Source organism: Ambystoma mexicanum, chromosome 2q (assembly GCF_040938575.1).
Source record: "Ambystoma mexicanum isolate Mex_15411 chromosome 2q, UKY_AmexF1_1, whole genome shotgun sequence".
NCBI lineage: Eukaryota > Metazoa > Chordata > Amphibia > Caudata > Ambystomatidae > Ambystoma > Ambystoma mexicanum.
This window is the reverse complement of record NC_090924.1, coordinates 1,304,433,235-1,304,446,777: the sequence shown is the minus strand read 5'-3', so window position 1 is coordinate 1,304,446,777 and position 13,543 is coordinate 1,304,433,235. Positions and strand designations below refer to the sequence as shown.

Genomic DNA, 13,543 nt, shown 5'->3' with positions numbered 1-13,543 from the left:
GCGCTGCCCCGTGTCTCCCCAGGCTCCCCTTCCTGGTTTCCCCTCGCCCGCCCACCACCCCCGATTGGCTGTCCCGCCTCCCTCCCTTCATTACTGATCCTTCCAGGGCAGCCCACTGCCCGGCAGCCCCCTGCGGCTAAGGGCCCCTAGGCCAAGGGCGGCTCCAACAGAGGCGGCTCCAGGAAGTGTCTGCAGGTGTCCGCAGGGGACGCCAAGGAAGCCACCAGACACCAACAAAACCGTAAGTGTTGGCTTAGGTGGGGGATAGAGCAATTACTCTACCCCAGAAAGCCCCTGCGACTCTAACCTACCTTTCAAAGGCCTGCAATATAATGTCAAACAATGACAGTTAGCATATGCCACACTTAATTAGAATCCCTAATTGCCTCCTTCTGTAAGCTGAATATTGAAGTGTTAAGAAGTGTACCCAATTGCATCTAGAAGTGTACCCAATTGCATTTGAAGTTGCGCCCAATAGCATCTCGTTGAAAGTCGAATCTAGATGTGCACCCAACTGCATTTGAAGTAGCGCCCAATAGCCTCAATTGAAGTTGCGCCCAATAGCCTCTTTTGAAAGTTGATTCTAGAAGTGTTAGAATTGCTCCCAATTGCTTTTAGAAAGTACCCAACTGCATTGAACTTGCGCCCACTAGCATCTCTTCGAAAGTTGAACTTAGAAGTGTACCCAACTGCATTTGAAGCTGCGCCCATCAGCCTCCTTTTGAAAGTTGAATCTAGAAGTGGTAGAATTGTTCCAGACTCCATTTAGAAGCGTACCCAATTGCATTTAGAAGTGTACCCAACGGCATTTGAAGCTGCGCCCATCAGCCTCCTTTTGAAAGTTGAATCTAGAAATGGTAGAATTGTTCCAGACTCCATTTAGAAGTGTACCCAATTGCATTTAGAAGTGTACGCAATTGCATTTGAAGTTGCGCCCAATAGCCGCTTTGAATGTTGATTCTAGAAGTGTTAGAATTGCTCCCAATTGCCTTTAGAAAGTACCCAACTGTATCCAATTGAAATTGCGCCCACTAGCATCTCCTTGAAAGTTGAACTTAGAAGTGTTCCCAACTGAATTTGAAGTTACACCCAATAGCCCCCCTTTGAAAGTTGAATTTAGAAATGAACCCAATTGCTTTTAGATGTATACCCTACTGCATTTAGAAGCTGCGCCCAATAGCCTCTTTTGAAAGTTGAAAGTCGAAGTGTTAGAATTGCATTTAGAAGTGTACCCAAATGCATTGGAAGTAACACCCAATAGCTCCTCCTTGAAAGTTGAATTTAGAAATGTACCCAACTGCATTTGAAGTTACGCCCAATAGCCCTACTGAAAGTTGAATCTTGAAGTGTTAAGAATTGTTCCCAACTGCATTTAGAAGTGTACCCTACTGCATTTAAAAGTTTTGCCGAATTGCCTCTCGTTGAAAGTTGAATCCAGAAGTCCACCCAACTGCAATTAAAGTTGCGCCCAATAGCCTCTTTTGAAAGTTCAAACTAGGGGTGGTAGAATTGCTTTTAGAAGCGTCCCCAACTCCATAGGAAGCTGCACCCAATAGCTCGTCTTTGTAAGTTGATTTTAGAAGTGTACCCAATTGCTTTTAGAAGAGTACCCTGCCGCATTTAGAGCTGCGCCCAATTGCCTCGAATAGTAAGTTGAATCTAGAAGTGTACCCAATTGCATTTGAAGTTGCGCCCAATAACCTCTCTCTGAAAGTTGAATCTAGAAATGCACCCAACTGCATTTAAACTGCGCACAATAGCCTCCTTTGAATGTTGCATCTAGAACTGCTAGAATTGTTCCAGCCTTCATTTAGAAGTTGCGCCCAATAACCCCTAGCCTCTAGTTGAAAATTGAATCTAGAAACGCACCCAACTGCATTTGAACCTGCACCCAATAACCTCTCATTGAAAATTGAACCCAGAAGTGTACCCAATTGCATTTAGATGTGGAGAACGGATGGGTCTGGAGAGCAGATGGGTGCAGAGAGCACATGAGTGCGTAAACCTGATAAGTACGGAGAGCGGATGAGTGCGGAGAGCAAATGAGCATGAAGAAACGGACAGGTGTGGAGTCCAGAGTAGTGTAGAGAGCGAATGAACATGAGAACAGTTGAGAATGAACAACGACTGAACGTGGAAAGTGCAGAAGCGGGTATGCTGACCGGAACAGTATGCAGAATGGACGACTACGTAGAATCAAAGAATAGTATGTATGATATCAGTGAGATCAGATAAGTGTGTAGATCAAACAGACTGCTAACAAAGCAGTTTAGTATACAGAACCAATTAAAGCGTAGGCAGACATGAGTACAACCGCGGGGTAGGCCGAAGCGCATGCGCAAGAAGCACAGGCGTGCATATGTATGGAACACATGAGAGCATGCGTGAACCGCACTGGAGAATGAAGGACAGAGTTGAGCACGCAAAATGAACCAGAGTACATGAATATGCACTGTGGGGCAGCCATGAATGTGTAATACAATCTTGAACAAAAATGCATATAAAAGACCAACCCGCACGCAACTGCGTGACATACATAATATGCTTTGGAATGCAGGAAACGTCTGAAAAACATACATCTCACCACACCCCACGCTTACTCTCTCCCTTACGCCACCACTCAACTAGAACACAGAGATACTATGACACCATTCGGTATAACTGTTCTCATATCTACATATCCCGCTCACTCCACATCACTCTAAGTAAACATCGCTGGTATCACACCCCCAGCCAGGCGTCCTCCTCAGGCCTAACGCAGCCACACTCGTTCTGGATAAAGCCATCCAGAGCGAACACATACTCCTGATATCTCAACCACCACACCTACCGCTAAGAAGCAGCTACTACTTGAATTCCGCACCAGCTGCACACATACATGGTGCACACATGCACCTTTTGACTCCCCCTACTCTCTCTACTGACCCGAACTTCGGTTCCCAAGGGCGTTCAACCTACCAGCGCCTTCAGACCATACCAATGGTATATAAGGCGCTATATAAATGCAAAATAGCATAACATAACATAACTTCACTGTTCACCACCGTGGTGGTCTAACTGTGCCACAGCTTGTCAGAAAATGACATATTGTGCCCCGCCAGGGAAAACCAACCCTTTGTTTGCAATGAAAGAGGAGAAACAGAGGCCAAGAAGAGTTGCTACCAACACATACATCCAATCAATGTACTGTGTACACTTGCTGATTTGATATCTCTGGCTAAGATGCACCATTGCATGGAGTATTCCATCCTCTGAAATGTGCATGTCGACCATATGCTGCTGAAATTCCCAAATAGTCCTCCGAGGATCAAATTTACGAGGATACTGCAGAAATATATTTTGCTTGGCTGTAAAGGAAGTAAATACCTTAGCAGCGAATGTGCAAGTGGAAGCTTCTGCTAGTATTTCCAACTTGTGTTTTTGAAGTTATGCACTAGTTCTCTCCACTTGATGATTTCTGTGGAACATTCTCTGAAATTGTTGGGAGATATTTAACTCCTGTTTTAAGCCTAGAAGAGCCTGATCTGGTTGACACACTGCTAATGGGGAGCTAGGCTAACATTTGCTACACAAACATACCTTTCAGACACTATACGCTTACAGAAGCACAGAATGAAAGGGGTATTGGGGCACATCTAGAAGGCAGTTAAAGCATAATGATACATATATTTGGCATATAGTAATAGGCTGTGTTTCAAATGGAAGTGAGTGTTTCTGCACAATATGTACCAGCTCCTCATTCCTCAGAGGCAACGCCTGCCTATTGGGTAATGCCTGATACCCAGGAGCAGCATTTAACTTCAACTCTATATTTAGATCCCTACTTCATTATGAACATGCCTTTTACATAATACATATATTTTGTTTTCTAGGTGAGACGTGAAACCAGAACCAGTTCTATTCATCCTCATGCTTTTTTGCGTGCATTGGGAAAGCAAATGACTAATCAAAAATCCATCTAGTTCAAGGCCCTATGGATTCGCCCAGTGCCGTGACAGACGATGCATCTGACCAGCATGGCTGCCCAGAGGAAGCCCCCTTTCAAAAGGAAGGGCAGCATGTGCGAGCTTTAACCCCAGAAGAAGCGGAGAAACTGCACAAAGACCACAGCACAGTGCCTGACTTCAAGCAATGGAAACTGGAGAAAGAGGCTCAAAGGAACTGGGACTTGTTCTACAAGAGGAACAGTGTTAACTTCTTCAAAGATCGGCATTGGACAACACGAGAGTTTGAGGAACTGAAGGCCTGTAGGACGGTAAGCTTTCTCCAGGGCATCCTAGTTAGAAAGGACTATGTGGATGCACAACGCTGTTCTTTTCTGGAAACTCAACTGTGCTTTTGATCAGAGAATGTCTTTCTTACTTTGAATGTTGATCAAAGTCAACATGTTTATTGAAAGCACATCACAGATCTATAATATTAGGTGGTTTTGGCACTGTTCTTTTTAGTTGTGGGGAACATGAGTGCTGGGCCAGTCGAAAATGCAATCAATCCACGATGATGTGATTTTTATTTTTATTTCTGTAATGGGTAAGTAAAAAGGAGTAGTTTTAAGACACCACCTTTCATCACACTCCTGTCCCATGTAAATGAGCACCACTGGTTATTGCACAACTCCCTCAGCCCCTTATCTGAACCTTTTGGACTAAGCCCTGGCTGTGATGCTTGGAGCTATGCCTAACAGGAACAGCATGCCTGACATTAGGCCACATCCCAACCTTGCCATTTTTGATTGACCACCTTACTAACATCACAGTTTGTTGGCGGCGGATGGAGGGTGGAGTGGGGTGCATGGGCTTTCCCCAATCTTAAGAAACAGATTCTTCTAGGGAAGGGACCTCCACAACAGCACTATTTAGAAGAGTACACATCTAGAGTCTGTAGCAGCAGTTCCAATCCTCCCATATACGCCCTCTAGAGGAGCCCACCTAGTGAACGTCATGGTTTCTGAGTTCATTTGGTAATGCCTGATGTTTGAAAATGTGTGCTATTCTGCCCGCTTTCAATCCAGACTCCCCCTTCCAATCCAACATGCCATCAGACGAGCACGCAAACATTTCTTTCCCTTTCCCAAGGATTGAAGCGCTGTTAACCCTTTTGCAGAGTTAGAATTTGAAAGAAGATGGGTGTTGGTGTAGAGTAAGTTCCATTGGCTTCACTTGGATTGGAAATGCATAAAGGTTTAATAGTAATTGAGTTTGACTTTTCTTGTTTCGCACTTATCTATATTAATAAAAGTCAAAATGTGCGGGTTTGAGGCTTGGTGAAGCGTTGTTCCTTATACAATTCCACACCGTTTCACCATCTGCACCACATTGTGCATAGTTAGCTGTTAGGACCTTCCGGACATTACTGGCTACATGACATTTGGGCACCCTACCCCTTATTTCAGCACCTTCAGTTGCCCGAAATTGGTGAAACATCAATATGGTTGTAGAAAGACTGGTCTCAACATGAGGAACAAAACTCGAGGTTCTATGGGGCCTCGAAAAACATGTTTCAAGGCCCTAGGATGCACAGTTTCTGGGATATTTGCAACACATTGAACTGCAACACGGCAGGGGGAGGCGACAGACTGGGAGAGAGCACAGAATGTTCCCAGTACGCAGCAGCACCTAATTCTCATTGCCCCTCTATCCCCCCCAACGTTTGCTCAGAGATATGTCAGCCAGCCACACGCCCGTTCCCAGTGCAGTTTACTACAGGTTGCAAAGCACAAGTGATGAGCGAATCGGAACAGCGACCTACAGGATCATTGATTTTCAACAATCGTTATCGTGTCTGTCTACAGAACCCGTTTAGAGAACGGGTATTCTTTGATAGTGTATTATAAAAGCACCTGTTTGTCTCACTCAGTAAGGCCCAATATCCTGGACCGCCCTAGAACAGCCTGGATATCTATCTATATGCCATTATCAATGCATGTTTTCTTTCTTCTCTGGAACCACACATTCTCTGCTTCATGACTAGGCATCTTCTAACCCAGGTGAAATAAGTATATCTTCACATTGTATTGTGCTGCTGTGCTGAAACCTGCATGGCCCCCTGTTCTGGAACGATATTTGTATAACCTAGAGGTAGTTTAGCTTGAATACTTGTAGTATAAAATATTCAGAGCAACCAAGCACGCTCCCTCACCATAACAATATTCCATATACATGACAACAAAGACTCGAATTCCCAATCTCCATGTCAGGCCCCAGCATGCCCTAGGTAAACAAAGCACGTAACCTGCATATGGCATTGCATCTTTCCTGGTGCTCTTGCGACCCAGCCCTACAGCTTATAAGGTTATATGCCTTGGCATGCTTGGACATGCTCTCGCAGGTTTGAGAAGGCTTTAGATGTGATCAGCCACACCACGCTTGGGTGGTTCTCAAGAATTTCTTTTTTTGTGAGTTATTTTTTTTATTTTATTATATATATTTTAGTATAGAAAGAGTAATATATTTTTGCTTAATGTGGGGTTGCTATTTCCTCAGTCAACCGCTGGTTTATTCTAGGAGCTATGACTCTATAGCTCCTTTTCCAGCTTCCCCACACTGTACTGTGGAATCCCAGTTGAGAGACCGGGCGCAAGAACAACTCGATGGTTAAAAAATCCAGACCGCAGTAAGAAAGGTTTGTTTGCTTAGCCCTAATTCTGTGCCCAATACGCAATAATATAGTATCTTTTTTTTTTTTGTTTTTTTTTTTGTTTTTTTTTTTGTTCTCCTCTTCCATCATGTTAGCAAGGCTCAACTTTGAGCACCCCCCTTGTGAAATGTGCCTATACTCTTCCAGTCCTCTTCTTCCTGGGATCTGCTACACTGTGGAACTCTGGGACAGGTAGTTCAATACAGACTAAACTCTAAACAGTTGACAGTAACTCTGACCTTGGGATTGAGGGAACTCAGCAGTTTCAGGAATATTGCATCCAAGGCAAGCAGTTCTATGAAAAAGGTTTATCTGCCTGTATTTTCTTACCATGTTCGTTCCTGGTGTAGTATTCAATGTGTTCACGTTTCAGAGTCATTTACATTTCATATTGTAGTTTGGTAGTACATTGCTATCTTTTAAATTAAAGTAGGGTTTTTAGCTTTTCCGTCTCAAAAAGATTGGTGGTGGTACACCTTTAATTATTTGTTCCATGTCCGAAGCCTGGGGTGGTACAGTGTAGATACTGTTAGACCACCATCTCATCATCAATTACTTTCCAGCTTTCACGCCAGAACAGATTCCTGCTTACACAATGGGGGAGAGGGTCAGGAAATGCCTTAACACTACAGTTTAAGAGTGTTGCTCTAAACCTTCTCAAGCATTTGACTGTACTTTCCCAGTGCTTTGAAACATGTACCCTGGCACAATGAGTTCTCTAGATATATCATACTTTATGCTGTTCTCTAACACACCCAGGCTAAGGTCTGCACATGCACCGCATTAGAAGAAACTGTGTAGATTTAGTGGTCACATTTCACTTTAACTGTCACTTATACTGCACTTGGAAGAACGGTACGATTTAGAAGGTTCACAAGGTCGCCAGTGTGTTGCGTTAGATTGAACTGGAAGTGGAAAAGTGTGCTGCACCTTTAATGTTAGCCCTCCCTTTACGCTGGTAATCCTTCCGTTGTACTTCAAGATCCTACGTTTAGCGATGGTATCCTGATATCACAGTTAGTAGATGGCCGTTGGTAGCGCTTACAGAACTTAAGATATTACTAAGACTATAAAGGTAGCCGCTCTATGGCACTTAGAGAATTCTATTTCCTAGACACTATGGTAGCCTTCCTGTCACGCCTAGAAGATATACTAGGACAGCCAGTCTATTAACTTCGCTTAAAAGACTTGTGTAGCCTCTCGATATTGCCTAGTAGAGGCTATGAGGGTAGCTGCTTTTTCCCCACAGACGATCTGATGACACAGCAACATCAAAGATATACTCCATCTGGGCTCTAGGTACATATAAATGCACCACTTTGGTGGACATCTGCCGCAGGCACGGCCATCCATCCACACACATTAGAATGTAACTATGACCTATGAAAATTTCGGTCTAGTTGGACACTTAATGTTTTAAAGCTACTTACACCAGACTATCCTCAGCACCTATGCCATTGCGATACAGCAATAGCCTACGACAAACATTCGGTCAGCTAGAAAGATGAGTTCTTGGACTCGCACCCGCGAATGACCTCCCGCAGCACCCTACCCATATGCCGGACCTCTTTGGTTGCGTAATAGAGCATAGCCAGCCTACCTAATCCCTAATCCTGGCCAAATGCACACACTCATTCCAAGCCCTTTAGAATGTTCCCATATCTGAACTTCAGTCCCTGAGAGCGTTCACACCACTAGCGTGTTGAGACTATGGTAATGGTAAAAGGTGCTATATAAATGACTACAAATACAACACATCATTACTGAGAATACAAACCTGTATCTGCCATGCACCTAGCCAGATTCAGACTTGTCAAATATAAGGAACAACATCTTCAAAAAGCATTCAAATACTCGCCTATTTAGGAATGGCTACATCAGTTCCTCAAACGTTAGAGTAAAGGTTCCTACTGGAACAGTATGTTGGTGTGCTGACTAGCGAAATGTAGCTGCCTACACAATTTGTGTATCTACAAATGGGATTTTAACTTGTTGGTGGAGAAATTATATTACCCATGACTACAAGTGTAACACAGAATTAAGTTTGACAAACAAACTGAAAATAGTTCCTCGCATTCCTGCTTCAATTTATTCATACAGTAGCACCAGTCTGATTTAAAACAATTCGGGCAATCCTTAGGGAATGACCATCGTATGATATCCTAACCTGTATGTATCGACGGGATTAAGCTGCTAGTCATTGCTAGCTTTCATCAGAACAGTATTGGGTCTAACTCCAAACAGTACATCACATTTCTGCAGGAAGTGCTATGTTCACCATTATGACCTCGCTTTGTATTCCACCAAATGTGGTGCCTCTTTGTATTACATCATGTGTGGGGCTCATAGTCTGCTTATATTATTGTTTGCATCATAATCATTTGAATACTATTTTTGGGCCTTTTGTCACTAAATGGCCCAGTTGAGAGTCGGCATGCATTTGGTACTGCCAAATGCATGCCGAAATTATTTGCGTGTATCCTGCGTCGTCTCCTGCAGCAGTCTGATATCCACATGTGAAGGTTCAGGCATGGCCAGATAGGCCCAGGGTTTTTAACAAAACACAATTCCCGAAATCGGACTTGGGTTAAGAATGGTCCAAGTGGTCAAGAGTTTTGATTTTCTGAAGCGCAGGCTATTATTACCCAGTCTGACCCTGAATCCTAAGCATGTTTTCTATTTTCTCCGTTAGTTTGAAGACCAGAAACTGACTATTTTTGAAGCTGGCTGTGGCGTTGGGAACTGTCTGTTTCCTCTTTTGGAAGAAGATCCAAACCTATTTGCTTACGCCTGTGATTTTTCTCCTCGAGCAGTGGAATTTGTAAAGGTTTGTTTGGATGTAATAATTACCTAGATATTGGCCATGCCCTCCCCATCAATTTCTCAGTATGTTAGAGAGAACGAAGTGCCTTATTTAGGTATGTTGCAAAAGTGTTTTAATATGTGGCTCTTCCTAATGCTTATTATTAACTTAGTCTTTTAGCACATATGCTAAATGTTGTTTATAGAAAAAAGTTAATTAATGGCCCCAGTCTGGGGCTCCATTCACTCAAACCAATCCCCGCATTTCTTTGGATAAAGACCACAACGTGTCGTCAATTACTCCGCAGGTGCAAATCGTGCACCCCTTCTGCCCTTGCTATATGCAAGGGCTCTTCTGATGTTATGACTACCACTGTCCTAGACTCTGCTAAATATTTATACTGCATTTATCATCTATACTCTCTCTGCTCTTACCCTTGCAAGCTTTCCATGACCCTTCATACTCGCCACCTGACCCCCCTAACTTCGCTTTATAACCTCCAATCACTCTGCTGTTGACTTTGCTTCCTACTGCTTCTCTAAAATCACAGAAATACGGAACACCTGTCAATCCTTCTTTCCCTCCCTCCCACCTTGTAATCCCACCCTCTCATCACTATCACACTTCCCTGACTAGCTCATGCTGATTCTCCGTTCAGAAAACCTATCTTGTGCTCCTACAAATCCCTTTGCACCTAAATGATCAAACATTCTCCTATCACCCTCTCACAGCTTTCCTTCCTCTTTAAACTTCTGTGAACTGTCCTCTTTCTGGCATGCTACAAGTGGGCCACAGTCATGCCCGTCTCGAGAAAACTTACTGCGGTCCCTAACAATTCCTCATTCTACAGACATGTCTTTTCTGCCCAACTACAATAAAATTCTCAAGTGCTTTGTCTACGGCTGCATCACCAATATCTTTGGGTAAATGCTCTCTGCACCCCTCCTTCTTTTCCACAGCAGGCACGCAACAGAAACCTTTTCTGCTCATATCTCTAAATTTCTTTCCACTGGTCATCACTTGCATTTCTTATCTGGCCTTATTCTACTCCACCTTTGACACTGTGGATCATGTCTACGTCCTCCATACTATGCACCGTTGGCTTCAAGGACAGCGGACTCAAAGGTTGGCCTTTTAGCTCTTCAACCACTTGTCCTCCATCTCCTGGAATTATAACTCCCTCATACCCATCCCTCTTTGGATAGGTGTCCTATATGAATCTGTCCGAGGCACTCTCTTTTTCACTTTACACATCTCGTCCCTGGGAAAGGCCATCATATCCTTCAGCTGCTTCTACCACCTTCTTGCCGATGATACCTAGGTCTAATTTTTCTTCTTCTACCGCTGACTGCCTTACCACCATTGCTCCCTGGATGGCATTACATTATTGTAGGCTGAACTCCTTCAAGGCTTCTTCCCACAACCAATGCCAATCCCACTATCCCGTCCCATATCTCCTTTCCTTCTGAATGCCGTGCACCATCATTTAAGGCTTGCAAAACTTGGGTTCTCTTTCCCCAATATATCCTCCCCCAGGTGGGCAGGGAAAGGCGTCTCTATAGAATCCTGACCCTCGGGTTGATATGCGAGAGAGGACTACCTGAGCGGAGGAGACTTGGGAGTGAAGACGAGGCACCCTTGGCTGAGACATGGTAACCCCATTCCCCTTTCACAATGAGTCCATCATTCCCCAGGCCTTTATAGGCTGTTGTCAATCCCTTCCCTATTTTTCCCGAAAATCTGTCCCCAATAAGACACCACTCTGGTACTGGGACGAGGAAGAGGGATGCCGAGTACCAAGATCGTTATGTAATGAATGAACATTGCCTAACACCTGAAGCCAAGGGGACGGTATAAATGGCCCGCCCAGGTGAGGACAAGAGAATCATCAGTGGAACGTTTGCTGGAGAAGCTGGAGGAGAAGCCAGAGAGACGTGTGCCTGAAGTGCCTACGAGTTTCAGAGTCATTGCAGCGGAAGCTGATCGTGGCAGGAGCATTCAAGAGGTCTGTGGTAGCAGAGCTGGTCTGCATACCTCCTGGAGTCAGAGAGACTGTCTCTTTGTACAGCAGAGGCGGCAGGGAATATGGGGGAGAGGCACGCCGAGTTGGGAAGAACGGCAGCCACAGCGAGCCTGCCGCCGCTTAGTAGAGCAGTTGAAGACTGCATACCCAGTGACTCTGGAACGCAGAGGTGTAGAAGGCATGGTTGCTGCAGGTCGGGTCACTTGCGCGTGAGCGAGAGGCCACTTGGGCGATATGAATGCCGGTCGAGTTTGAACTCAGTCAAATTTCTGAATACTTTTGATAATCATGATGACATGAAACTGCTAAGAAAACAGAGTGAAAGGTTTTGTGAATACCAAACTGTAAACCAGATGAAAGAAAGACTAACCTGGAGCCGATCAAAACTCTAGGGTGAATTAAATGAAAGTGTGAGTTTAAGCAAGCTTTGTCAAGTGACAAGAAGAGGTTGTAAGCCTTGCTGAGACTTAAGAGAGGACAAGCAAGAAAGCAAACATTTTTGGAATACCGATTTGAAAGAAAACAAGTACTGGTGAAAACCGATGAATCCTACCCTATAAAGGAACTGTGTTCAGTGAGAGAACATGCATTGGCAAGAGCCATAGAAAGACATGAAAGTGCAACAAGTGAATAGTTTCAAAAAAGCAATGCTAAAGCATCATGAGGATGTGAAATAAAGTACCACTGTAAAGCTGCAACGGTGGCAACGTGCATACAAGGAAGAAGGTCAAGACAGATGTGTAAATTGCGTGCCCTGTAATGGGTGGACCGCGTGGTCCGACTACTGTGCCTAGACCGAGGACACCTACCTATGGGAAAGCCACTTAAAATACCCCCAAAGAAGCTTGTAATTGAATATAAAGGAACTTTGGTGTGAACTAAAATTCACGAACTGTACTCTATGAAATTGGTGAAAGGTAACCAAATCAGAAGAGCTGGAGAGGATCACAAAGAATTGTGTTTTGAAAAAGCTGAAAGACTCGAAAGCTTGGGGAAGGAAAACCCCTCTGCATTGTGAACTATCTTGAACCTTGGGGAAGAAGCTCTGAATTTTTATTTGAACACTTACGCTCACATCCCTAAACAATGTATACAAATGGCTGTGAGGGCAAGCTTAGGATTTGGACACAGAAAGACTTTTACTTTGGACTTCCTGATGCAGACTATCCTTAGTTTATTTAGGTAAGGAAATCCCACCTTATTAGGTAAGTTAGGTCTTTTTCCAACCTGCTTTTTATTGGATAAAAGTGTATAGCCCAAAACCGTAATTCACTTGTCTGTGACTACTTCCTGATGCCTTCACATCTTCCACAGTGAACCTAAACCTCATTGCTACCCCTGCAGCCAAGATAAACCTAAATCTTGCAAAGATCTGCCTGTACCTCATCCCCCACTCTGCCAGTACTCCAATCTCCACCATGGTCTTCAGTTCTGCTCCAGGTTACTCCTGCCCCCTCCACTCTACCCTTTCACCAGCCTCAACAAAATACTAAATTTTTCCACTACACTACAGCAGAGATCTGCAACCTGTGGCTTTTTGGATATTTTGGAGTACTCCTATGATCCTTCATCACTGTCTATCCTGACTAGCGAAAATGGGTGTTGCAGTCCAAAACATCTCAAGAGCCAAATCAATCCATGTCCAACTCTCCCAAAACCTTGCTGAGTCCATCCTGCTCTAATCTCTTGCTCTTGCTCTAGCTCTCCTTCCTCTAAACTTCAACAACCACCCTGTCCACCGGAATGTCTACGTCTGTTCATATTCTTTGCTTTATTCCCGCTACTGGAATGCTCTTCCCACTGGTATCAAAGCTCTTCATTCAGTGGAATGATTTAAGACCAGGCTAAAGCTACTGCTAAGTAAGTGATAACCCCCACTTTATGCCCTCTTCCCTCAATTTTCCACCCACCAAAACATTTTGTTAAAGTATTTTTATTTTGCATAAATAACAAACAAGAACGCCTCTCCTCCAGCCCTCCCCCACTGCCACCCTCCCCCCTAGTTTCTTTTCTGGTGCATTTATTTACTAGAGTTCCCGCTGGTAAACAAGCCCCAAAACCAAGTACATAACAAATAATGA

At 44.1% G+C, this 13,543-nt stretch overlaps 1 protein-coding gene across 7 annotated transcripts in view; it reads left to right on the top strand.

Annotated features, from left to right (window-relative positions):
- METTL6 (methyltransferase 6, tRNA N3-cytidine) overlaps positions 1-13,543 on the top strand; it is a 102,507-nt gene that overhangs the window by 16,442 nt on the left and 72,522 nt on the right. For 6 of the 7 annotated variants that reach the window (XM_069648752.1, XM_069648749.1, XM_069648747.1 and 3 more), the window contains exons 2-3: positions 3,873-4,255; positions 9,329-9,463. In XM_069648752.1, coding sequence (XP_069504853.1) covers positions 3,974-4,255; positions 9,329-9,463 — 417 coding nt within the window. In that variant the 5' untranslated portion in view covers positions 3,873-3,973. The remainder of the gene's footprint in view (positions 1-3,872; positions 4,256-9,328; positions 9,464-13,543) is intronic. The other variant, XM_069648750.1, reaches the window with a different exon arrangement.